The 22,758-nt window shown below is 38.8% G+C and overlaps 1 protein-coding gene and 1 long non-coding RNA gene across 7 annotated transcripts in view; one reads left to right on the plus strand and one right to left on the minus strand.

Annotated features, from left to right (window-relative positions):
* Positions 1-59: 59 nt before the first annotated feature.
* Positions 60-7,410, minus strand: LOC117655566 (uncharacterized). Its single transcript, XR_004588716.3, has 3 exons — positions 6,881-7,410; positions 6,634-6,724; positions 60-1,973 (listed from the first exon to the last, which is right to left on the minus strand). It is a non-coding gene; the product is annotated as an uncharacterized LOC117655566 (long non-coding RNA).
* LLPH (LLP homolog, long-term synaptic facilitation factor) overlaps positions 7,267-22,758 on the plus strand; it is a 39,391-nt gene continuing 23,899 nt past the window's right edge. For 2 of the 6 annotated variants that reach the window (XM_060694670.2, XM_060694668.2), the window contains exons 1-3: positions 7,268-7,401; positions 8,202-8,403; positions 9,287-9,456. In XM_060694670.2, coding sequence (XP_060550653.1) covers positions 8,214-8,403; positions 9,287-9,450 — 354 coding nt within the window. In that variant the 5' untranslated portion in view covers positions 7,268-7,401; positions 8,202-8,213 and the 3' untranslated portion in view covers positions 9,451-9,456. Of the gene's footprint in view, positions 7,402-7,514; positions 7,653-8,201; positions 8,404-9,286; positions 10,185-12,538; positions 13,599-22,758 lie in introns of those variants that run through there. The other 4 variants (XM_060694671.2, XM_034403135.3, XM_087873175.1 and 1 more) reach the window with 4 other exon arrangements.

A 22,758-nucleotide genomic window follows, 5' to 3' on the forward strand; every position in this document is an offset into this window, starting at 1 on the left:
TAATTATAGAGTCACAGTTCATAATGTTACAGGAGAAATGACGGAACTAGGCCAAGCTCTTCAATGCAGGAAAGAGTTTATTGCGCAAGGTTCAAACAGCCCAAAGACAGCGAAGGATCTGAACAATGATGGCTGCTTTTGGCCCGATATTTATACAGTATAAAGGCAAAGTTATTACGAAGAGTGAGACATTTCACATGTAGAGGTTACCCTTTAATCTATCTCTAGGAAAGACATAACAGCCCTTTTCCCACAGGCTCAGGTTCTCAGCTCCGGAGCTCAAGACATAATAAAGAGGAGATAAGGGGCTCAAAGGCACCTCAAGAGCAGTAAAGAGGACAGTAAGGGAAGCAGTATTTCTTCTCTAAGATATACATGACATTTGGGGTGTAATAAACATTAAACAACAGGATGTATCTGTTTAGGGTCAGTTTGCCCTTTTACAATTCTGTACCTACGTCAAATACCGTCTGCTATCTCAGCACCTTGGCACGGAAGAGGCACTTCTGTCTTGACCAAAGATTTGGATTTCTAATATTTGAGTTTTATCCCAATATCGAATCCTAGCCTGGCTCATACCCCCCTTTGTGACTCATCTATTTTATCCAGACGAGTCACACCTATAGGTCCTCTTCCTGCTGGAGCCGTCTGTAATCCCACATAGCCATCACCTGAGCAGTTGTTTTACGTTCCACCAGCAAGGATAGACTTTTAGAAATAGGTTTAACAAACAGGTAAAATACATGGGAGAAAAATACATCCTGCAGCTACTAATCCCACCAGGCCAAAAATGGCCTGCAGGCCAGGTAACTCTGGCCACCATCCTGAAAACATATCCTGTAAATTAAGGCTTTTCCAAGTCTGGACTGGCACATGAGCTATTTTAACCATTTTGTCTGTTATTTCCTTAATAACTTCCGCCTTCATCAATTTCTATGCAGCAATTAGTCAAATTGAACTTTCCACATATCCAGTATAGTCCCTCAGGAGCCAGCCATTCAAGGGTCTGATTATCTGGATCCTTTAAAAAGGATAACCCATTTACCTTAAACAGAGCCATTTCATCAGTTCCCTCTGTGGCCTTGCTTCCTGACCACCATACCTTACTTTCCCATTTGCCTGTACATATGAGGCTTCCTACCTGATGACAGCCTGCCACAATTTTTCCCTGAAAACACACATTCCCTACCAGACTAGTAGTCAATGTCCAGTCTCCATCCTTACCCTTATTATATGACAGGTTACCTTTCTGATCCATTTCTAATATTATGGAATTGTTCAATTCTTGGGCCTCCCATGGCCATTTTTCTCCCATGTTAGTTCCTCCACATACAAAACAATTTGATACACTCAGAGTGTGGGCTATGTCTTCTGCCAATTTGACAAAGATATTTGTTACATAGCTAGGGATTTCGGGTATATTCAGCTTTTTCATTTTCAGATAATATTACAAGGGGATCTCTTCAGTATTTATTACCAAATAATGTACTAACACCTCCTCTATAATTTTCACGTCACACTCTACCTTACAGCTTATACATAAAACACAATCAATACAGTGAGTGCAACAACAACCTTCACACCCACAATTACAAAACAAACACATTTAAAGAGAATTCTCTTTTCTGTTCCTTTGCATCAAAAGGTAGCTTCCAGGGTGTCCTAAGCAGGGACTTCTTTCATTTGTAAGAGGTTCACACTCCGCAGCCGGTTGGGGAGATATTAGGGATCGGAACGGCTGAGAAATCAAATGGGCCCTGGTTGTCCATTGCTTATATCTGTAACACAATGATCAATAAAGCTACTATCCCAATTACTCAAAGTGCCCACACCCAATTTTCCTCCCACATGGATCCGCAATGATCTTCAATCTCTCGTCAGGATCCAAGTTCCGGACTAATTCAAGAGAGCAGGTGCTCCATCCTCTTTTTAGCTTACAGCGGGTTACATTGGCAGATATACATCAAGGTAACCTATATATAAAATACAAAAACTTTCTTTAAACACATTCAAATGTCAGTTTCGTTGGATGTTGTTTGTCCACGGACACTTTCCAGCCAGTGTCAGCTGCTGCCTTGACTCGTGTCCGATGGATCCATGATTTTGATTCTGCAAACTTAATAGCAAGTGGAGAAGTCATAATACCAATAAAAGATCCCTTCCATCTTCCACTTGGTCCCCAGATTCAAATGAGTGACATTAAGTTACTAATCTAGGGGGTACTTGTTCCATCACATATTGTTGGAATCTCTCAATTTGCTTATTAAGTTCTTGTACCATCTCCATATTCCAACACCCCACCCCCCTTTATGACCTAAATCAGGCCACCTAACATACATATTTACCTTATTTTACCATATTTACATGGTCGGGTGGAATAAACCTCCAATACCTGTAAACAATCATGCTTAGAAACAGACTCCGTAGGCAACAAAGTTGCTGGATTTAATCGGTTAGACACCACCAGACGCACCTGTGGATTCTCACTCCTAATTGCCTGATATTTTGTCAACCTTTGCCCACTAATCCACAAATGTCCCTTAATATTCAACACAGACTGCTCCTCGTGAGGGGAATGCATAAGTATAGGACAAGAAAAAGTGAGTTTATTACAACTCTGAATCAATTCTGCACTTGCAACCAGCACCTTCAAACAGTGGGGCCAGCTTTTTGACCCCCCCATCCAATTGTTTTGACAAATAGGCTCCAGATTGTTGCCAACTTCCCAAAGGCTGGGTAAGTACCCAGCAATATTTCTATTAGTGTTTATGTACAAATTCAAAGGCAAGTTCGATAAAGCCAGAGCTTTTTCTGTTCCCCCCCCCTTTCCACTCAAGGGGTTTCACATTGGCTCCTTTGGTGGCTGCATACAAAAGTGCTGCCATCAAAGCAAAGTTAGGGATCCAATTACGGCAAAAGCCAGCTAATCCTAAAAAGCTTCTCAGTTGTCTTTTCGTTCGGGGTTCTGCCAGCATTAGGGCCGCCCTTTTCCGCTCTGGTCCTAAAGCTCGACAACCCTTATATCGTATCCCAAATATCTAACTTTCCTTTTCACCAATTGAGCTTTCTTTCTTGATACCCAATAACCACACTCTAATAACGAATCTAGCATTATCGTGCATTCATCTTAGTATTATCCCAACATAAATCCTCTGTCAGTCCTGTTGATCCAAACATCATCAACATATTACAGTATTGTGTCTCCTGGTTGTTGAGGCACATAATACTGCAAGTGTCTAGCTACCGCTGTTCCAAACAATGTGGGGGAGGTCTTAAATCCCTGAGGCAGCCGAGTCCCAATATATTGCATTTTCATTCCTGTATAAGGATTCTCCCGCTCAAAATGCAAACAGTGGCTGGCTTACGGGGTGAATGGGAATTGTAAAGAATGCATCCCTTAAATCAATAACAGAAAACCACTCAGCCCGGGGTGGAATTAAACTTAACAGGGTATATGGATTCGACACGGCCAGGTGTAAAGTTACCGTGCCCCGGGAGGTAAGACCCATCTGACTGTTTAATTGGGATAATTGAAGTATTCCAGGAGGACTAAATAGGCACCAAAACCCCCGCTTCCAAATCTCTGAATGCTTTCATAAATAGCACAAATAGCTTCCCAAGAAACGGGACGCTGCCTTATACTCCCAGACGCCACTCCAGGTTTTAGTTCCACCACCACTGGAGGGTGGTGAGCTGCAAAACCCGGCAGGTTATCCTTAGGCACATCAAACAACCTCCACTTCTCCTCCGGAGAATGCCTTATGGTCATTCTCTGACTATCTTCATCAAAAGAAATTGTTGCCTCTAATTTACTCAGCAGATCCCTGCCTAGCAACGGAATAGGGCATTCAGGGATATACAAGAATTCATGCTGGATTTCAGCTCCCTTAAAATCATACATCTCTGGTTCCAAGACCTGCCACCCCATGCCTTGCCCTGATACCCCCTGGACCTGAATTTTATGGGATCCGGGGGGGCTGCAATCTGCTTATTTACAACTGATCTTCCTGCTCCGATATCTACCAGAAATGTTCTGTACTGACCCCCTATTTTCATTGTAACCAATGACTCAGGCGGGGGTTCTTCCAAGCCTGGTCCCCCTCAATCTGACCAAGTCATGTCTGCCAATCCAATACTTTCCGCTTTCTGCTGCCCTGCGCCCTCTCCAAATCCTCTACCAAACCCCAACCTGAACTTGTCTGTCCAACCTTCTACTCAAACCTCTCCTCTATCCTCGTTCTCCCCTTCTCCCAGAGAGCTGCCTACGCATCCCTGACCCAAAATCCGCTCTTCTCATCCCTCTACTTCTCACCATCTGTCTTGGGCATTCCTTTTCCCCTTATACATTAATTAGGACCCAGGGGTAAATTCTGAGAAAAACCCCCTTGCATCCCACTTTGCAGCGCCCCCGCCAACAAACCAGCCTTTTTATTCATCCATGCCTCCTGCTCTTTCTTCTCCACCTACAGCCCCCACAGCCTCCAAATCATTATCATCATCATCATCCCCCTCTCCCTCACTCTAACTGCTACCTCTAGGCAAATGACTCTCCTTGACTTTTGACTTCGCGTCAAGACCACTCATACACCTCTGATTTCCTCCTCCGCTCCCTCCAGCAGCCCCCTCACTTTTCCTGCCTGCTCAGATACACATAACCCGACCGTTTCAGCCTGACATTGCAATAAATCCTCAGCTTTTTTCTGTTAGGGCTCTCACCCATTGATCAATATATTAAAATTGATCAGGATATTTATCCTGATTCACTACAATCACCCCCCCACAACTTATCCACTGTTTCTTCCCTTAACAATCCCTGAGGGGGGGAGTGGTCAGCCCGTCTCCCTTTGTGGCCACACATATTTACATAAGAATTTTAATTGATCCTTTGATCCTTTCGGATAGGAAGGGTTGCTAAAATACTTGTCAAAACCTTTTAATATGCATGCCAACGGAGTATTTGGCACACTCTGAGCCTCTCCCATTCTATCACACTGCCATCGACTCATAGCCCCGGAAACTCACGGCCACTAGCGAGAAATGTGACGGCTTAATCACCCACACAACCTGACACGGACTTCGTTAGGGTAATCACCCCGAGTTCAAGGGAGTGATCAGGTCCCTTCTTCTGCCTTCAAATGAGGCAGGTACAATTCTTTTACAATATGCTCACTTAAAACGCTCCCACTCCATAGATTCCTGGCCAGGAATTTGTTCAGACCATCTTTCCTTCACCGCAGGGTTCTTGGACTCGATCAGAGCTCCGTCGGTCCCATAGGGCTATCGCTGCTGTCTCCCGGAGATTTTATCCCCGCGGCGCCTGGAGAATGTTCAGGAGCAACTTCCCGATGGTCCCGAGGGGTCGAAACGGCCCTCAGCGAAATATCGCCTCGCACCTAGTCCCAGCGGAGTCGCCAGCTGTTATAGGAGAAATGACGGAACTAGGCCAAGCTCTTCAATGCAGGAAAGAGTTTATAGCGCAAGGTTCAAACAGTCCAAAGACAGCAAAGGGTCTGAACAATGATGGCTGCTTTTGGCTCGATATTTATACAGTATAAAGGCAAAGTTATTACGAAGAGTGAGACATTTCACACATAGAGGTTACCCTTTAATCTATCTCTAGGAAAGACATAACAGCCCTTTTCCCACAGGCTCAGGTTCTCAGCTCCGGAGCTCAAGACATAATAAAGAGGAGATAAAGGGCTCAAAGGCGCCTCAAGAGCAGTAAAGAGGACAGTAAGGGAAGCAGTATTTCTTCTCTAAGATATACATGACATTTGGGGTGTAATAAACATTAAACAACAGGATGTATCTGTTTAGGGTCAGTTTGCCCTTTTACAATTCTGTACCTACGTCAAATACCGTCTGCCATCTCAGCACCTTGGCACGGAAGAGGCACTTCTGTCTTGACCAAAGATTTGGATTTCTAATATTTGAGTTTTATCCCAATATCGAATCTTAGCCTGGCTCAATAACACTTATGTCCAAAAGGCTTTAAAGTTACAGGAAATTATTATAATAAAATAGAACTTGCTTACATTAGCTTAGCTTCCCAAAGAATTGTGACATAGTAGTATTTACCTGTTAGTTTAGTTTCCCCCAAAAATTATTGTGACATCCTTGGGTTTATTTAAGTTAGCTCAGCTTCCCAAAAAACTATAGGCTCAGGTTACAGTTGTATTGATCTGGTCAGTCATGCTACTTTAGAGACAATGGGTGTCTTTTTATCAACTTTGATTGAATCAACAATTGCATTCTTACCTTGAAGAGAAAGACCTGGTTTTATGGCTAATTATTGGTTTGTAATAGCCCTCAAAGATGTTCACAAATTATATCTCATCCAATAAGGGCAAAAAACATTTTGTGAATTTATTGGTTGTCTTCTGAGCCCCATTCAAGGTGCTTGCATTCAGGACCAAGCTACTTACAAACTCCCATTTAGTCTGCCCTGCATTCTTAGATCATCCGTAAAGACTCTAGCAGATTCTACCTTGTTCTTCTTGCTATGTAAAATTACTTTTGTCTTCCTCCATATTGTGGATTCCACACACACACACACACACACACACACACACACACACAATTTAGCCTTTTTACTATTTAGAAAATTGAGTGCATTTTTGTTGTTCAACCTACCTTGTTTTGTTTAAAGGTGTGTTGCAGAATACTGTTTTAAGGTTTGCTTTAATTCTGTGAGCTGTTAAGGACTGGGCATCATGGAAATCTTCTAAAATTAAAAAATATATATTAATAAGTATTATAAAACCCTTACACTGTGAGCTATAAATACCATAAACTATTGAATACCATAAATGCAGATATATAGATATATTTTCCAAATGTACCATCAGAATCTAAGACTTAAGATGCTAGCATAACTTACGAACTTTGCCCAGAAGTTGAGCATAGTCATCATTGTTTTTCAAACAGACATCATTTACGGGAGAGTGATGTAACACTTTGGGACCCCCTCTTTTCTCGGCATCTCACTCATTCTGGCCTCTGATTGGAAGTATTATTTTTACTCTCGAGGTGAACTGAGCAACCTCACGGCGCTGCGAAAGCATTAAGGGAATATTGCTCGAGGAAGTGTATCTAAATCGTCGTTAGGTCTGCCAGGAGAAGGACTCTCGCCCGGCTTTTCCCAGAAAAGATGCCCGCTGTAAAGCTCTAAAAAGCCCGGAGAACCCCTCCAATCGGTCATCCCCTGACCGCAGCAGTACCGGCGGAGCTCGCAAGGGGGCTCTGTGGGCCAGCGCGAGAAGACGCGACTTTTTCGAAAGCGACCTCCCTGCCTCCACTGCCCTACGTGGAAGCCGAAGCCTTTCAATTCTGGAAGAAGCGCGGTAGAGTCACGTCCGGTGGAAGCGGGGAGTTGAGAGTTATCCAGCACCGCGTGTTCAGGTACCGGAGGAAGGGCTCGGGGCAGTCATTTGTTGAGGCCAGGCTTCCCAGGTCCTGCCATAAGGCTCCCGAGTTTATTTCAACTTCTGATCATTTTCTGAACAAATCCGGCCGCTGATCTCGGCAACAGCACGGCAAAGCTTGCTTCGTCTGGGATGTCGGTTCAGCTCTTTAGGCTAACCCACAGCCCTGGGATTTCCTGCCCAAGGACTAAGTAGATCTGACACATTGGCCCAGAAGAATAAGAGCAGGTTGGTGGCCATGGCTCATCTTGATAAGACAGCAGGAGTCCTTGGATGTGGGACACCCAGGAAACCCCTCGTATTTAACCTTTTTAGCCTAAGTAATGACTCGTAATTTTAAGCAGACTGCTCAGAACCCCCACAGTTTAGAAGAACAAATGAGCATTGGTGGCTCATTGGAAGGCTTCCCATAGATTGCCTCTGCTATGGGGGAAGTTCAGGAATATTTGTACAAGTTTTGTATTTCTAGGATCCTGTGTAGCTTTGGAAAGCAGGAAAATATTATTTGGAAGTAAGGAGCCATCAATTCAAATTTGTTTACAAACTGAGCCCAAATCTCTCTTAAATAAAGAATAAATTGCTCTCAAATCTCTCTTAAATAAAGAAATTGCTTTTGAGGAGTGTTTCTGAAGAAATATATTTTATACCTTATGCACAAATAGGAGGTACTGTCATTGCAGTTGGCTTTTGGGGGAGCCACAAGTTCATGTTTACACAAACCCAGTAACTTGCTCTGTTTTGTCATACTGGTGTTACGCTTTATTTTTCCATTTATAGAGGCAAACAGAAATGGCAAAAAGCCTAAGGAGCAAATGGAAAAGAAAAATGCGAGCGGAGAAGAGAAAGAAAAATGCTCCCAAGGAACTGGCCAGGTTGCAGAGCATTCTGAAAGCCAACAGTGATGTTGTAATGGATGAAGTGAAGGAAGTAGTAACTGTGGTTCCTGCTGAGAAAATCTTAGAGAAAAAGGATTCAGATGGTGAGTCATATTATTCTTAGGTATGGCTCCAAAGCAAAGTTTCCTAATCTGGGCAATTTGCAGATGTGTTATCTCTAATCCGAGAATTCTCTATCCAGCATAGATATTGCTGAGAGTTCTGGGAGTTAGTGCACGGGTCTAGAAGTTGCTTAGACTGGGAGACATTGTTCTAAGATTTGCAACAAACAGGCTCTGAAAAATTTGAATTATGGTATTGTATATCCGTCACCTGATACTGCTCTGTTTTCATTCTTTTGGGGCTGCTTTTTCTCATATTTCCCTTGGCTATGTAAATCTTCCCTTTAAAAAAATCATCTAATACCACCATATAGATGAGATTGCTCCTGTGAGTTGATAGTGCAGAAATAGGTTATGTTATGTGTCTATCTTATTTATCCATTGAAATAGGTTATGTTATGTGTCTATCTTATTTATCCATTGAAGATCTCCTAGCAAAAGTTTGGCTAACTGGAAATTCTGAGAGTTGAAGAACAATGCTGTTAATGAAAATAAGGTGGAAGGAGTTTATGAGGATGACCTGTGGGACTGGTACCTATTCTTTTGAAGATAGACAGTGGAAAGCAAAGAGGGAAACATTGTAAATTATAATCAGAATCATCTTTTCACTTGGCTGTTTCTCAATAAATAATAAATATTTTTTTTCCAAAGAAAGACTATCCTAACTAACAAATTTGAAACTGTTTTTAAAAACCATCATAGTGCAAGCATACATGTGCTCGTAGTCCCTCATTTCTTAGTTCTTCACTCTATCAGTTTTAGAATAATTTATGGTTTATTCCAATAGTTTCTTTTTTATTCACTTTTAAGTCTACTATTTTCAGGTGATAATAGCATTTATTTCTTTATGTGTTTTTTCCCCTAGATGGAAGTAAGATGGACATGGATGTTAAAAGAAATCAGAAAACTCTTCTAGATCAACATGGACAATATCCAGTATGGATGAATCCCAGGCAGAGAAAAAAGCTAAAGACAAAACGTGTCAAAGGAAAAAATAAGTCTAAAGCACCAAAAGGATTAACCTGGTAGACTCTGGTAAATGTTAAAAAATAAAGGGTGGGGTGGGGTGGAGAACTTAATGGTTTATGTCATCAGTCCTAAGGGTAATTTTTTTCTTGTTTCAGATGTTCAGGCTCATTTAATAAAGTTCCAAATATCTTTGTACAAACAGGACTATAATTTTGCTAGAATTAAACAGTTACCATCCAATGGCAACCAAATTTCTATCAAATGCTATAAAATTTAGTTGTTTTAGCTTTACAGAAAAGCAAATGTGTTAATCAGGTGTAGCAAAAAAAAAACAGCTGAGTTTTCAAGGTCTTAAAAAAAGAATCCTTTTTTAGAGTAAAATATCATGAATCAGTCTTTATCATGAATCAGTCTTTATAAGTTTGGTCACTAGTAAATCTTTAATGATCTACAAGATTCTTGCTCATTCATTTCAATGAAACTTCAGATTTCAGTTCCAACTGATGGTTGAATTATTCTCAACAGAACTAAATACTTCAGTTTTGAGTCTATTGCAACAATTTCAAATGTATCTGGCAGAAATATACTTATTTTGTTCTCATTTCTCATTCTTAAATATCTTTTAAAATCTGTTAATATTTAATTTAATATCTAATATTAATAAAGCCAAAGTCAACATATTAGGGCATTGAAGTGTTAATAATAAATAAATAGCTTTGGAATATCCCCTGATTTTCAGGGGGAAGTTTTGTGTAATGTATATAGTATGGCCAAATATAAGTATATGTCCTCAAGTTCTGTTTTGTTCTGGCTTAGCAATAATGGGATACATCTGGGTCTTTATTTTTCCTTTCAAAAGGATAAGACTAAGTGCAATCTCATGCATTTTTTCCTGAAGGGACATCCTTGGAGAATTCAGCGTAGTGTGTTTTTGAGCAGAGTTGCACAGGGCTATTTTGTAACATCATAGTTCTGTACAAATGTACAGGTGGGGGTGAAGTCTAGCCAATTTAACTGGAATTACAAATAAGCTTAATATTGGAGTATAAAGTGTTTAGATTTTAAAGGAGAGATTTCAGATTTACTTAGATAATATTGGTGTGTTTACTACTAATTTTGAAAAAAATATAATGTTAAATGTAATTGAGTTTTATTACATTATGGAATGGCTCTGTTTCTGTATAAACAATAGTTTCTGAAATAGGTTTTACACTTAGAGTTAGCGATATAAATAGAACTAAAGAATGTTTTATAAAATTCTTCTAAAAACCCTCCAAACATAGAGCAGGGAAGACCTGAAGCTGTTGAATATAGTATGATTGGCATAGTTCCACTCTTTTTGGCTACATGGGGATATTTTCCACATTCTGACATTTAATTAATAAAATTTTATTAATTGAATTTATATAGCTGCCCATCTTACCGAGGCAACTCTGGGCAGCACAAAACAATAGAAAAAAAATATAAAAACAAGGAATGCAAATTTTAAGAAGCCCCAGTAATAAATATCTTTAAAAAACTCAAAATATAATACAAGTAGTCCTCGTACTACAATTGATCCTCAATTTTTTGTTGCTAAACGAAACATTTGTTAAGTGAATTTTGCCCATTTTATGATCATTCTTGCCACAGTTGTTAAGTGAATCTGGCCTTCCCATTGACTTTGCTTGTCAGAAGGTCAGAAAAGGTGCTCACGTAACCCTGGGATATTGCAATCATCATAAATATGAATCGGTTGCCAAGTGTCTGAATTTTTATTTATTTATTTATTTATTTAAATTTTTATACCGCCCTTCTCCCGAGGGACTCAGGGTGGTGCACAGCCACAATAAAACACACATGACGGGGGTGCAGCAATGGTTATAAATGTGAAAAACGGTCATAAGTCACTTTTTTCAGTGCCGTTGTAACTTTAAACGGTCACAAGATGTACTGTTGTAAGGAGGGGACTCCTTACAACAGTGCGGAGTGTACACTTGACTACCTGAAATGTACAACAGTGTACATTACAGGTAGTCAAGGACTACCTGTAATGTACAATCTTATAATTTCAATACTTTTAGGTACATGCTGGGAAGTGTTCTTACATCCCAAAACAAATAATATTGCTCTATTTAAATAATCAGAAATTACCAGGAGTTCCATTTAAATCAAGAGTATTTTTTGTCTCTGGGCCACACTGGGGCAAGAGTGGCGTTTTGAGGGATGCAATTAAAAATGAGCAGTCAGTAGCAAGCTCCATTCTTACTTAAAAATATATAGGAGATAGAGTTGAAAAAAAATGCCTCCACTTCCATAACTTTAAGTAGAGATGATTTAAAATATGAAACAAGAAAATAATTATTGACATAGCTCTTTTGATACCTGCACGTACTTTGTGTAAACACCACCATTCACTACACATTTCTGGTAATGATGCAGGAATTTCTGAAAGGCATTAATAAAGAAGTCCACACATAATCTCTTCAACCAGATCTTGACACTGCTTTCCACCTTTTTATTTGAGCTAAACAGATGTCCACAAAAACATTCCTTCAATTTGGGAAAGGTAGTTGTACGGTGCCATATATGGACTGGATGGTGCATGTGGTAAGACAGTGAGATCCAACTTCACAAAGGCCTCATGGGTAGTTGTGAAATGTGATACCTAGCATTGTCATGTTGCAGCAAAATTTCCTTCTTTCTTCCAAATGTTTCAGAGTTCAGAGTGTTGAATTGGTAATGATACCAGAGTCAAAGAAATCCATGGTACTATCTGCATATATAAAAAAAACCTACAACCATGAGCTTTTGTGATGAAACCTAGGTCTTTTTTTTTCTCATAAATGAAACTTTATAATTATATTCCATGGATTGATGTTTTGCTCATAATGATGCCAAATATTGTCTTCATCATAATGCTGTTAATAAATTCATCACTTTCAGTCTGATAGTGTGATAAGAATTGCTGGCAGAGTTGAACTCTTGAATCTTTCATCTCTGATCAGCATACAAGAAACCCATCTTGCTCAAGCTTTCCAATATTGGAGAACAATAATGTGTCCTGCATGTTTCTGTAAATGCCAAGCTTAAAAGCAATTTCCTTTCGGCTGCTTGTTTTTAATTGGTTCAACCTTTCTGATGTGAAACATGTTGGTTGCTGTTATAGGTTTGTCATCACTTCATCCTTGATCACACAAATCAGCACTTCCCAATTAACTGTCTTTACATTTCTTGGCCCAGTGATGCACAATACTCATAGCAACAATCAGAACTTCAGCAACCAACATTTGGCAATGAATTTCATCCTGAAGGACTCCTTTTGGAAGTAAAAAAAAAAAAAAACCAAATGATGGTACATTGTGTAAAGTGCGCTGATCAGTATTCATTCTAGCTTCCATTTCACAAATAATAGCAACACAACCTTTTCTCACAACTTCCCATCAATGAAGTGAAATGGCAGATGCTAAAGAATACAGCAGAGTTTCTACCAGTAGTTTGTCAGAATTGCTATCTGTTAGTTTCTTATAAAATAGGATGTATTACTTTTAATTCAACTTCTTTTGGTCTGTGTAGTCTATTTAACATTTGGGGATCAGCCAAGGATTCTAGCTACTGTTACAATAATGCATCACAACTTTGTTTTAATTCTGTACATGTCCTGAGAAAGTTGTTAGGTTGCATACTTTTATGATTGCAGTTGGATAAGAAGTTCATCTTTGAGTTTATTTCTCACCAAATGAATTGCAGTAAACTTGTATGACTAATAGGTTTACAGAGCAGACAGCAATTTTAATATTTCAAGGATTCCCCAATAAAATATATCATAGATTTCTGTCAGTCAGGCTGAATTTCTTGATGCACTCTAGTCTGTCCAGCTGGGAAGATTTGGCTCATTTTTACTGATCTCTTCTCAATTTAGTCCAGCCCTATGCAAAAAATAAAAAGGAAGGCCTTTTTAATTTCCTGCCCAAAGTATAGGAATATAGACTTTAACAAAGTTTATGCGTCATTCCAGGGTTCCTTTTGGTAGACAGACGGAAATATAAACTTGTTTATTATTAAACAAGTTTTAATTTGTTAAAATTAAATTAATTTGTTAATTTATATATTAAATAAAACTTGCTCCAGCTCTGAAAAAAAGTTAGAAAAGTTTTTAATGAGAAATTATCTTAGTAAATCAACAAAGCCAGTTTATTGGAAAGAGAAGTACCAGAAAAAGAAAGAAAGACAATAACAAAGAGAATTCCAGTAAAAGCTATATAGTCAGCCACATTAAATGAATTGCTTATTATTCACTTGTCAGAACATTTGAGTTGTTCGGAGTTATTTGAGGAGAATAGTTGGAAAGGTCATCAGTATCTCCAAATTGTTCCTTTCTAACTCTCAGTTTTATGGTAATTGGAGGATGTTTCAAAATCACTAATTTTGCTATTTGTTGCAAATTTATGTTCCTTATTATTAAGGATTGAGAATTTATTTGAAAAATTAAATATAAATTCCTTTCATTTGACCTTCATCTTAGCAGATTCTTAAAGGGGTACTCTTCTATTATATCAAAATAGAACAGAATATCGGAAGACTAACTGGAATTTTGGGCCCTGTCAATTATTGTGATAAACAGAAACCACTTAAATGCTTCTGTTGTTACTATTTATGTTGTTAGTATGGCACAAAGCATGGCTCAACTGATACTTTCATAACATTTTTACAGTTGAAATAAATGCATCCATGGCTTTAATGGGAAGTGGACTTTAAAGAGGATTTCCCTTGGATTAATGGGAAGAGGATTTTAAATGTTTCTCTTCCTATTTCTTCACGTTCTTACATTTTGAAACCAAAATATGCAGAGCTAAAGTTGCTTGAAGGGAATTTAATTTTTCTCCTTTAGGACACTAGTTCAAATGGACCCCAATAATGAAATGTGATTAACTTCTGATGACGCTTCAGTTAATAATTCAGCAGCACTTGGGGGTCTCCATTTAGTTTCCTGCCAATTGTTACCCAGGACTTAACTGACACTAATCTGAATTTTTATTGGCATCCAGAAGGAAGTTCAAAGTGATTGACTTCTTTCTCTAAAAAATGAAATGAAGATCTGGAAGTTTTCAAGAACAAGTTTTATAGTTAGAAAATTAAATAAAATCTTTATAACCTGTTATATCCAGTAGATGGCACTGTATGGCATTGTATTAATCTGTTAAACTCAAGGAAATAAGATAGATTCTCAGGCATTGTAGCAACAGCAGCCTGCATTTGGTCTGAAATTGCTTCACTCCTCTATCAAGTATGTGAGACAGCCATATACTTGATTAAACTAAAAGTTTAAACTGTTAGCTATATGGTTATGCTATATATAAGAAAGTGAGCAATATTGATTCAGAATTGATTAATAGCAGCTAATCTAAACAGTAATAAATATATTCATAAATTTATTTATGAATATATGTATTCATAACAAATGTAAATAGATAGGTTTGGGCTTATCATCTTAGAAATACAGGGTATTAATATGTTCTATTTGAGGGCTAAATATTTTTCAAAAGCAATTGTTATTGAAAGCTTTTGTAAAGTTAAAGCAATTATTGCCTATAATTTAAAAACATTTTGCAGCTATGTTATTTTTATATCAAGTAACTTGAAGATCCCAAATATGTTTTGGATGTACAAATTTCCCTGGATAGTAATGTTTAAGGCTCATTACCCCAGAAAACTGGGAAAAGGATAAGTGAACCTGCTTCATTAATTGGCCTATTAATAATGAAACTCAAAACCTGAAATTAAAGAAGTCATGATTAAATATACATTTCAAGCCATTTTTATTAATACAAATCCTATTCTCTAGTGCAAGTAAAAAAGGTGAGAGTTTCCTTAGTATAACAGGAACATTTCCTTCAAAAAAAGGCACTTCTAAACTTTGTTATGACACAGGCAATGTCTAACAAATGATACTCCCAATCAAGACATAAGGCAGCTTTCCCCAAATTTGGCATTTTCTATATATACTAGTCTATAGCTCCCATCATTCTCAGCCAGTATGACACATGCTTTAAGGCATATTTTGATAGTATTAAATGATATTTCTTTAAGAAAACCCCAGAATATACTGCAAAAACAAACAGCACTCTGACTTCTTTTTTCCAAACCGCATTTTTTAAAAATACAAAACTTCATTACAAATTTGTAAGGAAGCATATAAATCATTACATTAAAAAAAAAAACTTCCTTCTCATCTCTGTGTGGTATATGTGTTCCTCAGTTTTGGGTCTGTCTGGCACAAAAGCTATTTGTTGATCCCGTTTAGGGTCTTGTCTTGCACAGGTATTTCCTTTGTTTGATTTTTCTCCCATGTCTGTTGTTGTCTCAGGCATTCTTTCAGCAGGTTATCTTTGGATGCCATTTTACTGTTATACTCCTGGATGTTCTGGATTTCATCCAGGACAATGGCTTTGATATTCACTAGACCAGAGGTCTTCAAACTTGGCAGCTTTAAGACTTGTGGACTTCAACTCCCAGAATTCTCCAGCCAGTTTATATAAGATATGCTGGCTGGAGAATTCTGGGAGTTGAAGTCCACAAGTCTTAAAGCTGCCAAGTTTGAAGACCTCTGCACTAGACCATACCGCCCCAGTGGAAATCACTGTACATTGTGAGGAGCTTCTGGTTCTTCACATCAACAGCTTCCCTGTCCACCTTTGGCTAACTCACTATATTGGCACAGTGACTGGCAGGGCATACATGTTAATGGCATGGATCTTGTTATTCCAGTTGAGCTCATTCTTCAGGACCTATCTTATCCTTTGGTACTACTTGGATGTTGCTGTTTTCCTTACCTCCTCCTTGTGGTTCCCATGTGTCTGTGGGTTATCTAGGTACTTGTAGTTGGTCTGTATGTCTGCTGTGTGGTCTACTGGTGGTTCCACTCCATCAGTTTGAACTATTTTCTGTCTCTTGTCTACCATCCTGCCAAACGTCTCCAATCCAAATGATATCCTAATGTCCTCACTATAGATCCCTGCCAGGTGAATTAGCAAGTCAGTGTCTCATTCATTCTTAGTATACAGCTTAATGTATTCCACATATAGGAGATGGTTGACAGTAGTTCCACTCTTGAGCTGTATCTGGCTGAGTGGGTTCAAGCCTATGCAGAACAGCAGCAGGAGATGTATCACCTTGGTATATGCCAAACCTAATGGCCACTTGTGTGAGTTGTCTTGCGCTGACTTAATTTTTTCTTCCACAGCCTCATTGAGTTTTTGCGGAAGGTTCTTAAATGTCTGGTTGACTTTGTATAATGCCAGGTATATACAGATCCATGTGTGTGGAGTCCAATTGTAGCCCTTCCTATAGTCAATGCAGGCTATGCTTAGATTGGTGATGTACTGCTGTTCTTGATTGTACAGCCAAGCATCTTCAAGGTAACAGTATCTATATTTTATGCCAGTTCATTGGTTTGAGTTATGGTGGTAAAAGGGATTGTTGTGACGGCTCTATTGGCTTCTTCTAGCATACTATCTGATGATACGTCTCCATTGAGACTTGCAGCTAGTCTGACTAATAGCTACTTTATCCATGATCTTATGCCTCTTACAATTTTTAGGCAGCAGCCATCATTTTATTACATGATTTCACTTCATGTTGCAGGTGCCAATTTAGAAATAAAGTACATTTAAAATAATTTTAAAATATTTTAACTTGAAAAACTAGGACAAAGAAAAGGAGTTAAATTCTTGCATTCTTCATAAAATTTCAACCATTTTTCTTAATATTGATGGTCAACAGGCATTGTCTTCACAAGTGATCACTATTTTAAGAAGTACAGTGCAGCGTGTCAGTTTTTTCTAACTACAATCTACTTTAAGGCATCGTGAGCATAGCAGCTACCTTGTAGCACATTGTGTTATTTATCTCTATATTGTTTTAGTTCTGCAACTTGATTTAATAACTAGCTCTGCATTATGAATTTCAACTTCTAAAAAAATGGGTTGTTTTCTACTTGTATCCTTTTTCAGTAGTAATATTTTTATGAATTCTGCCCAGAATCACAGTGATTAGTGAATGTGGAAACATCTGTGATGCTAGCTATTATATAAGAGAAACAATGCTATTATTTGGTATTATTTGCTGGGTTTCTAACAGAGTGGACCTTGCATCTTCATTGCAAAGGGCCCTTCTGTCTTTCTCTTTGTCCTGTTTGCTTGGAGTCAGTGTTTCTTAATGAAGCAGTCTGCTTATTCAAATGGTAATTGGATCATATCCAAATAGGACTCAGTGGGAAATCCGTTCATTTTCTTCCTTAGGTTGCTTTGTGATCGCATCCGGCCATCGCTAATAAATCCGAATACTTTCTAAAAGAGCTCCTATTAGCCCCATATATCCACCAAGAAAATGTTTAGAATATGTTAGTAGACTTCAGAGCAGCTTTTATTTTTTTGAAAGTCTATTGAGATTATAGCTATTGCTAGATGATATAAATGGACAGATCTACATACAAAAATATGCAAATGCAATATACATAAACATTGCCATGCTCAGTGCAAGAAAATATCCATTAAAAAAATGTTTTCTTTAAACAGTTTCCTTTTAAAAATGAAATCAGAATTTTTTCAAACATTAATACTTGAAGCAGTTTTCTTTCTTTTTTTTATTGAAAAAGTTTTTCAAATACAAATTTTTCCCCCTTTTCCCCCCCTCCTCCCTAGCCCCCCCTCCCCCTCCCCTCCCCCTGTGGCTTCTCCAAAATAAAACCCAAGTTAATAACAGATTATATAATATTTTACCATCCTTTTGTTCCACCCCCCCATATACTAACCCTTTCTTTCTAACAATATTATTATATCCCCCTTATACTATACATTTCAAAAACAATATTCAACTGTAAGATTATATAATAAATTCTAATTTAGCAATTTCATCTATTCAACTCATAATCTATCCTTCTAACAATATCATTATATCCCCCTTATACTATACATTTCAAAACAACATTCAAAGCAACTTTCAGCTGTAAAACTATATAATAAATCCTAATTTAGCAATTTCAACTCATAATCTATCCATTTCCTCCTCCCCCATACATATATCTCTTAATTTGAATCTTTTACGTATATTGATATAACATAACATCCCTTCTCCTAAACTAAACAATCAGTAAACTAACCTGTCTCCACCCACTTTCCTACAGGTCTACATACATAATATTTTCAATATCTTTATTCTTCTGCCCATTCCACTAAAAAAGAATTTATTTACATATATATATAAAATCCTCAATTAACTTTAAATTTGTAATCCATATGATATCTTCTGTAATGTCTCTCAACTGGATTGTTAATTCCATTACCCATGTTAGGGTAACGTCACATCCTAATTCCAACAGTATGTTCGGTATCTTCAATTACCATCTGCCCCCATCAATAGTAAATGTTTTCATATATAAAAAAACCACCCGAGTGACTTTATATTTATATTCCATATAGTGTCATCTATAATGTCTTCCATCTAGATTATTAATTCCAACTACCGTGTTGGGGTAACAGCCAGATCTTCTGCATGCCCCAATCCCATAGTTCTCTTGCCTTATAGCTCAGCATAAACGTAATCCATTTGTCAAAGAATCCAAAATAGAAAATTCCAATCCACTCAATTTATGGCCATCTTCACATCCCAAGAGTACAGCACTGCAGAGATCTGTCACTCTCCTCAAGATAATATACACCAATACTTTGCCTCAACTAAATTTCTAAATATTCAATCAGCTCTTAAGTAACTGGCATTACACTGTTGTTTGGTCTAAAAAATTTTATTTTTGTAGGACCTGCTTCTTCTTTTCTTAACTTTTTGTGGCTTAAATCTCCATCCTGGTTTCCTTTCTATGAGTTGTATATCAACTGTTTGGTTTCCATGCTGGTCTGTAGCTTGATAAGTCATCACATTAGAATCCAAAGCCGCCTCTCTTGTATTTATAAGTAATCCAACTGTAGCCTCTGAAGGAGAATCCAGAAGCGGCTCATCCACAAAAGCCTCTGTAACTTGTTGTTTTTCCGTTACCTCCACCTCCATCTGCTTAGCCTGAATTTCAATCTCTTGTTGATTTTGCCTTTCTTTATTCCCCTCGTGTATTATACGTGGAGATGTTAAACCCATTTTAAAAATCTTATAGTAAAATTCTTCCGCTTTTTCAACAGTATTTAGTTGATATCGTTCTCCTTGATATCTCAATATTATACCAACTGGGACATCCCACCTGAATGGGATGTTTTGTTTCTTTAGTTCAGTCACCAAAAATCCAAAATCCTTTCTATCTTTTAACATCTTGGGCAGTAGTTCTTTAAATATCCAGATCTTCCTTCCATGCATTTCAAGAGTGGAGTTGAAAGACTTTTGCACGATATCATTTCTTATTTCTTTATCAGTAAAGTAAATCACCACATCTCTAGGCAGCTGCCTTTGCTTTGCCACCCAAGAATTAACTCTGTAGGCTTTATCAATCTTGCAGGATACATCTTCAGGGCTAACCTTTAAAATCCCAGCCAGAACCTCAGCAGACATCTTTCTCAAATCTTGTCTTTTATTTTCCTGTATTCCCCTAATTCTAACCGCAAATTCCATGAGTCTGAATTGCATTATTGTGGCTTCATTTTCAATCCTTTGTTTTATATTATCTACATTGTAAGTCTTATAATCAGCTTCCTTTATTTTTTTAAACTCTACTTCTGAGCTTTTTTCTTGAACCCTTATTAAATCATTTTCAATTCTTTGTATTTTATTATCCAAATTATAAATCTTATCATCAACTTCCTTAGAGTCTATTTTTAAATTTATAATTTCATCCATCTTCAGAATTAGTTCTATAAAACTTTTCATATGTTGCTTCAGAATATCATACTTTTGTTGAACCAACTCTTTAATTTCCTGTCTAAAATTTTCAAGATTCAGATTCACAATCTTATCATGTCTAGCCATCTCCTCCAGTAGAAATTTCTTTAGGTCTATGAAGCCATTCTTCTGCATCTGCAAACTCTCAACTTGTTCATACGATTTATAAATGGGAGAGGGCCCCCCCCCATGGCTTGGTTATCTGGCTTTGTCAGTTTTAGTGCCATCCTGCCACACAACAGATTTTTTTTCTTTTTCCTTTTAAAGAGAAAGACTTCTCTCCAAACAATATCAATAACAAGTCTCTAAGAAGGAAGAAACATGAAATAAGAGTTTTTTCTCTTCACTTCTAACCAGCACTTTTGCTAGATACTTTGTAACTTTGTAACTTTGTAACGTTATAAACTATTCAAACGGAAGGACTTTCACTTTCAGCTTTTCTCAAGCCTCGGCCAGTCGCCATTTTAAACTCTCCTTTTTCCTCCTTTCACTCTTCTTTAATTTTAAAATCAGTCTTGGGGTTAGAATACTTGCAGTTTAGGATCCCCGATCCGGATTTCATCCTGCTTATTCAGATGATCTGTTAATTTCGTTGATTGGTCTTGTCCCAACGCCTAGCTCTGCAAAAAGGCAGAGTTCTCCCGAAGCCCGGAGCAGCGGCGAGTGGAAATAGGGAGCCACAACCTGCTTCGTCCCCAAGAGTAGAAAAAGAACTCTGGGGACTTCGCAGAGGGCTCTACCTGCCCTCGCCAGCTCTATCTCACATTTCCTTTAGGAAATGGAGTTTTTCGAGCCGCCTTTCAGATGTAAAGGCGGCTCTTTACGGGCGACGGGGCTGGCGGTCTCAGAGGACTGTCTGGCGGCGAAGGAAGCTAGACCGGAAGCCTCTCTTGAAGCAGTTTTCTAACCAGGGTTCTGAAACTCTGGGTCCACACTTGGGGAACTCGGTCGCTAGCAAATGGGGGGTGGGGGCTGTTTGAAAGGGCTGGTTGTCCCTGTGAAGTTTTGGATGTTTTTGGTCCTATCCCGGTCTGCCTGGGCAAGTCAGGAGCAAGAGTTTGCACAGCCAGCTTTGACAGGGGAGGACAAGGCATGCATTTTGGACCTTTTTGCCATGTGAGAGTTGGGAGGTTGCGCCTCTCTTGCACTGCTGCGTGGCCAGAGATCTCTCCCGTTCGCGCCGGCCTCGGGGGAAACTAAACATCTAAGCAACGGAACCAGCCAATTCAGTGGCCTTTTTTGTCACGCCGGCGTTTCGCATCCAAATCTCCACCCGATGGAAGAGCGGGAAGGAAGCGGCGCTTAGGTGTCTCTCTGCTGGCCCCTAGTCGCCAGTCTAGGCTAGCTGGAATGGCGAGAGTCCTGGAGGCGAACTGAGCTGCGGTCGTGTCTCTCATTTCAGAGCTAAGATTGCAGCCGGTATTATCGGGACCGTATACTGTACTGTTAAACAAAAAAAAAAAAATACTGCTAGAGCCAAACACGCTCGGAAGGCATCTTTCCCTTCTCTGTGGAAGCCTGGCTAAATCACAAAGGAAGACAATACATCGTGACACCAACCCTCGAAGGGGAGGGAAATTCATATAGAAAAGAGACGGATTAGAACTGGATGACCTCCATTTCCTTGGTGGTTGGAGATCATTGAGATTGCCCTGCAAGGCAGGGTACCTCTGTGTTCTGGAAGGCTGGGGCACTACTGGGGAAAGGCACCCCAAAATGGGATGAGACCAAAAGGGACAAGGGAGGGCTGCATTGGAGAGGAGAAAGGGAAGTGGTGGGTGCAAAGGGGAAATGGCATCTGGGTGGGAGTGATGGGTTTTTGGAATGGAAGGTAGTGGGGCAGGATGACCTGCAGACAGTTTCCCATAACTCCCGTCTTTTCAGGTTAAGGTTAAGGTTCATGCTCAGTACTACCAAAGAGGAGGTAATAGTCTCCCTCAAGATGCATTTCACAGACATGGCCAGGAAGTGGACTGGCACTGCTGCCTTCAATTTCTTTGATTTCCCAATCTAATCTAAAGTAGTGGTCTTTCCTGTGGTCTTGCATCTAATGCTAATTAAGGTAGCCACCTAATCCTGGCTAGCTTTCATACAGTACCGCACAAGCTGGGTCTTCAACCTTCAACCTAGCTGCTTCAACCTAGATGAAGCAGCATAAAACAATAGAATAACCACCCACAGAATTTCAACTATTGTTGTTGTATCCAGAGATATAGAAGTTTACAGATACAATGCAAAAGGAAAGGAGGATGAGGAGGGAAGAAAGGAATATGTACATTCTGATAGCAGGTCTGCAGTTTTCTTGTTTCAAGCCAAACACATAATACTTCTGTTGAGCTGATGGATGGCATCCTGCAGATGGATGGCATTCTCTGCAATGGAATGAGTGCATATGGATGTATGTAGCACCTGTCGGCAATTTAATATGTTTAGCTATTAAACCAAACATTTCTGGGTGCAGCAAGGAGGGCAACTGCATGATCCTTGGAAAAGTGCCAGCTATTTTAAAGA

Source organism: Pantherophis guttatus, chromosome 7 (assembly GCF_059756535.1).
Source record: "Pantherophis guttatus breed Tessera chromosome 7, ASM5975653v1, whole genome shotgun sequence".
NCBI classification, from domain to species: Eukaryota; Metazoa; Chordata; class Lepidosauria; order Squamata; family Colubridae; genus Pantherophis; species Pantherophis guttatus.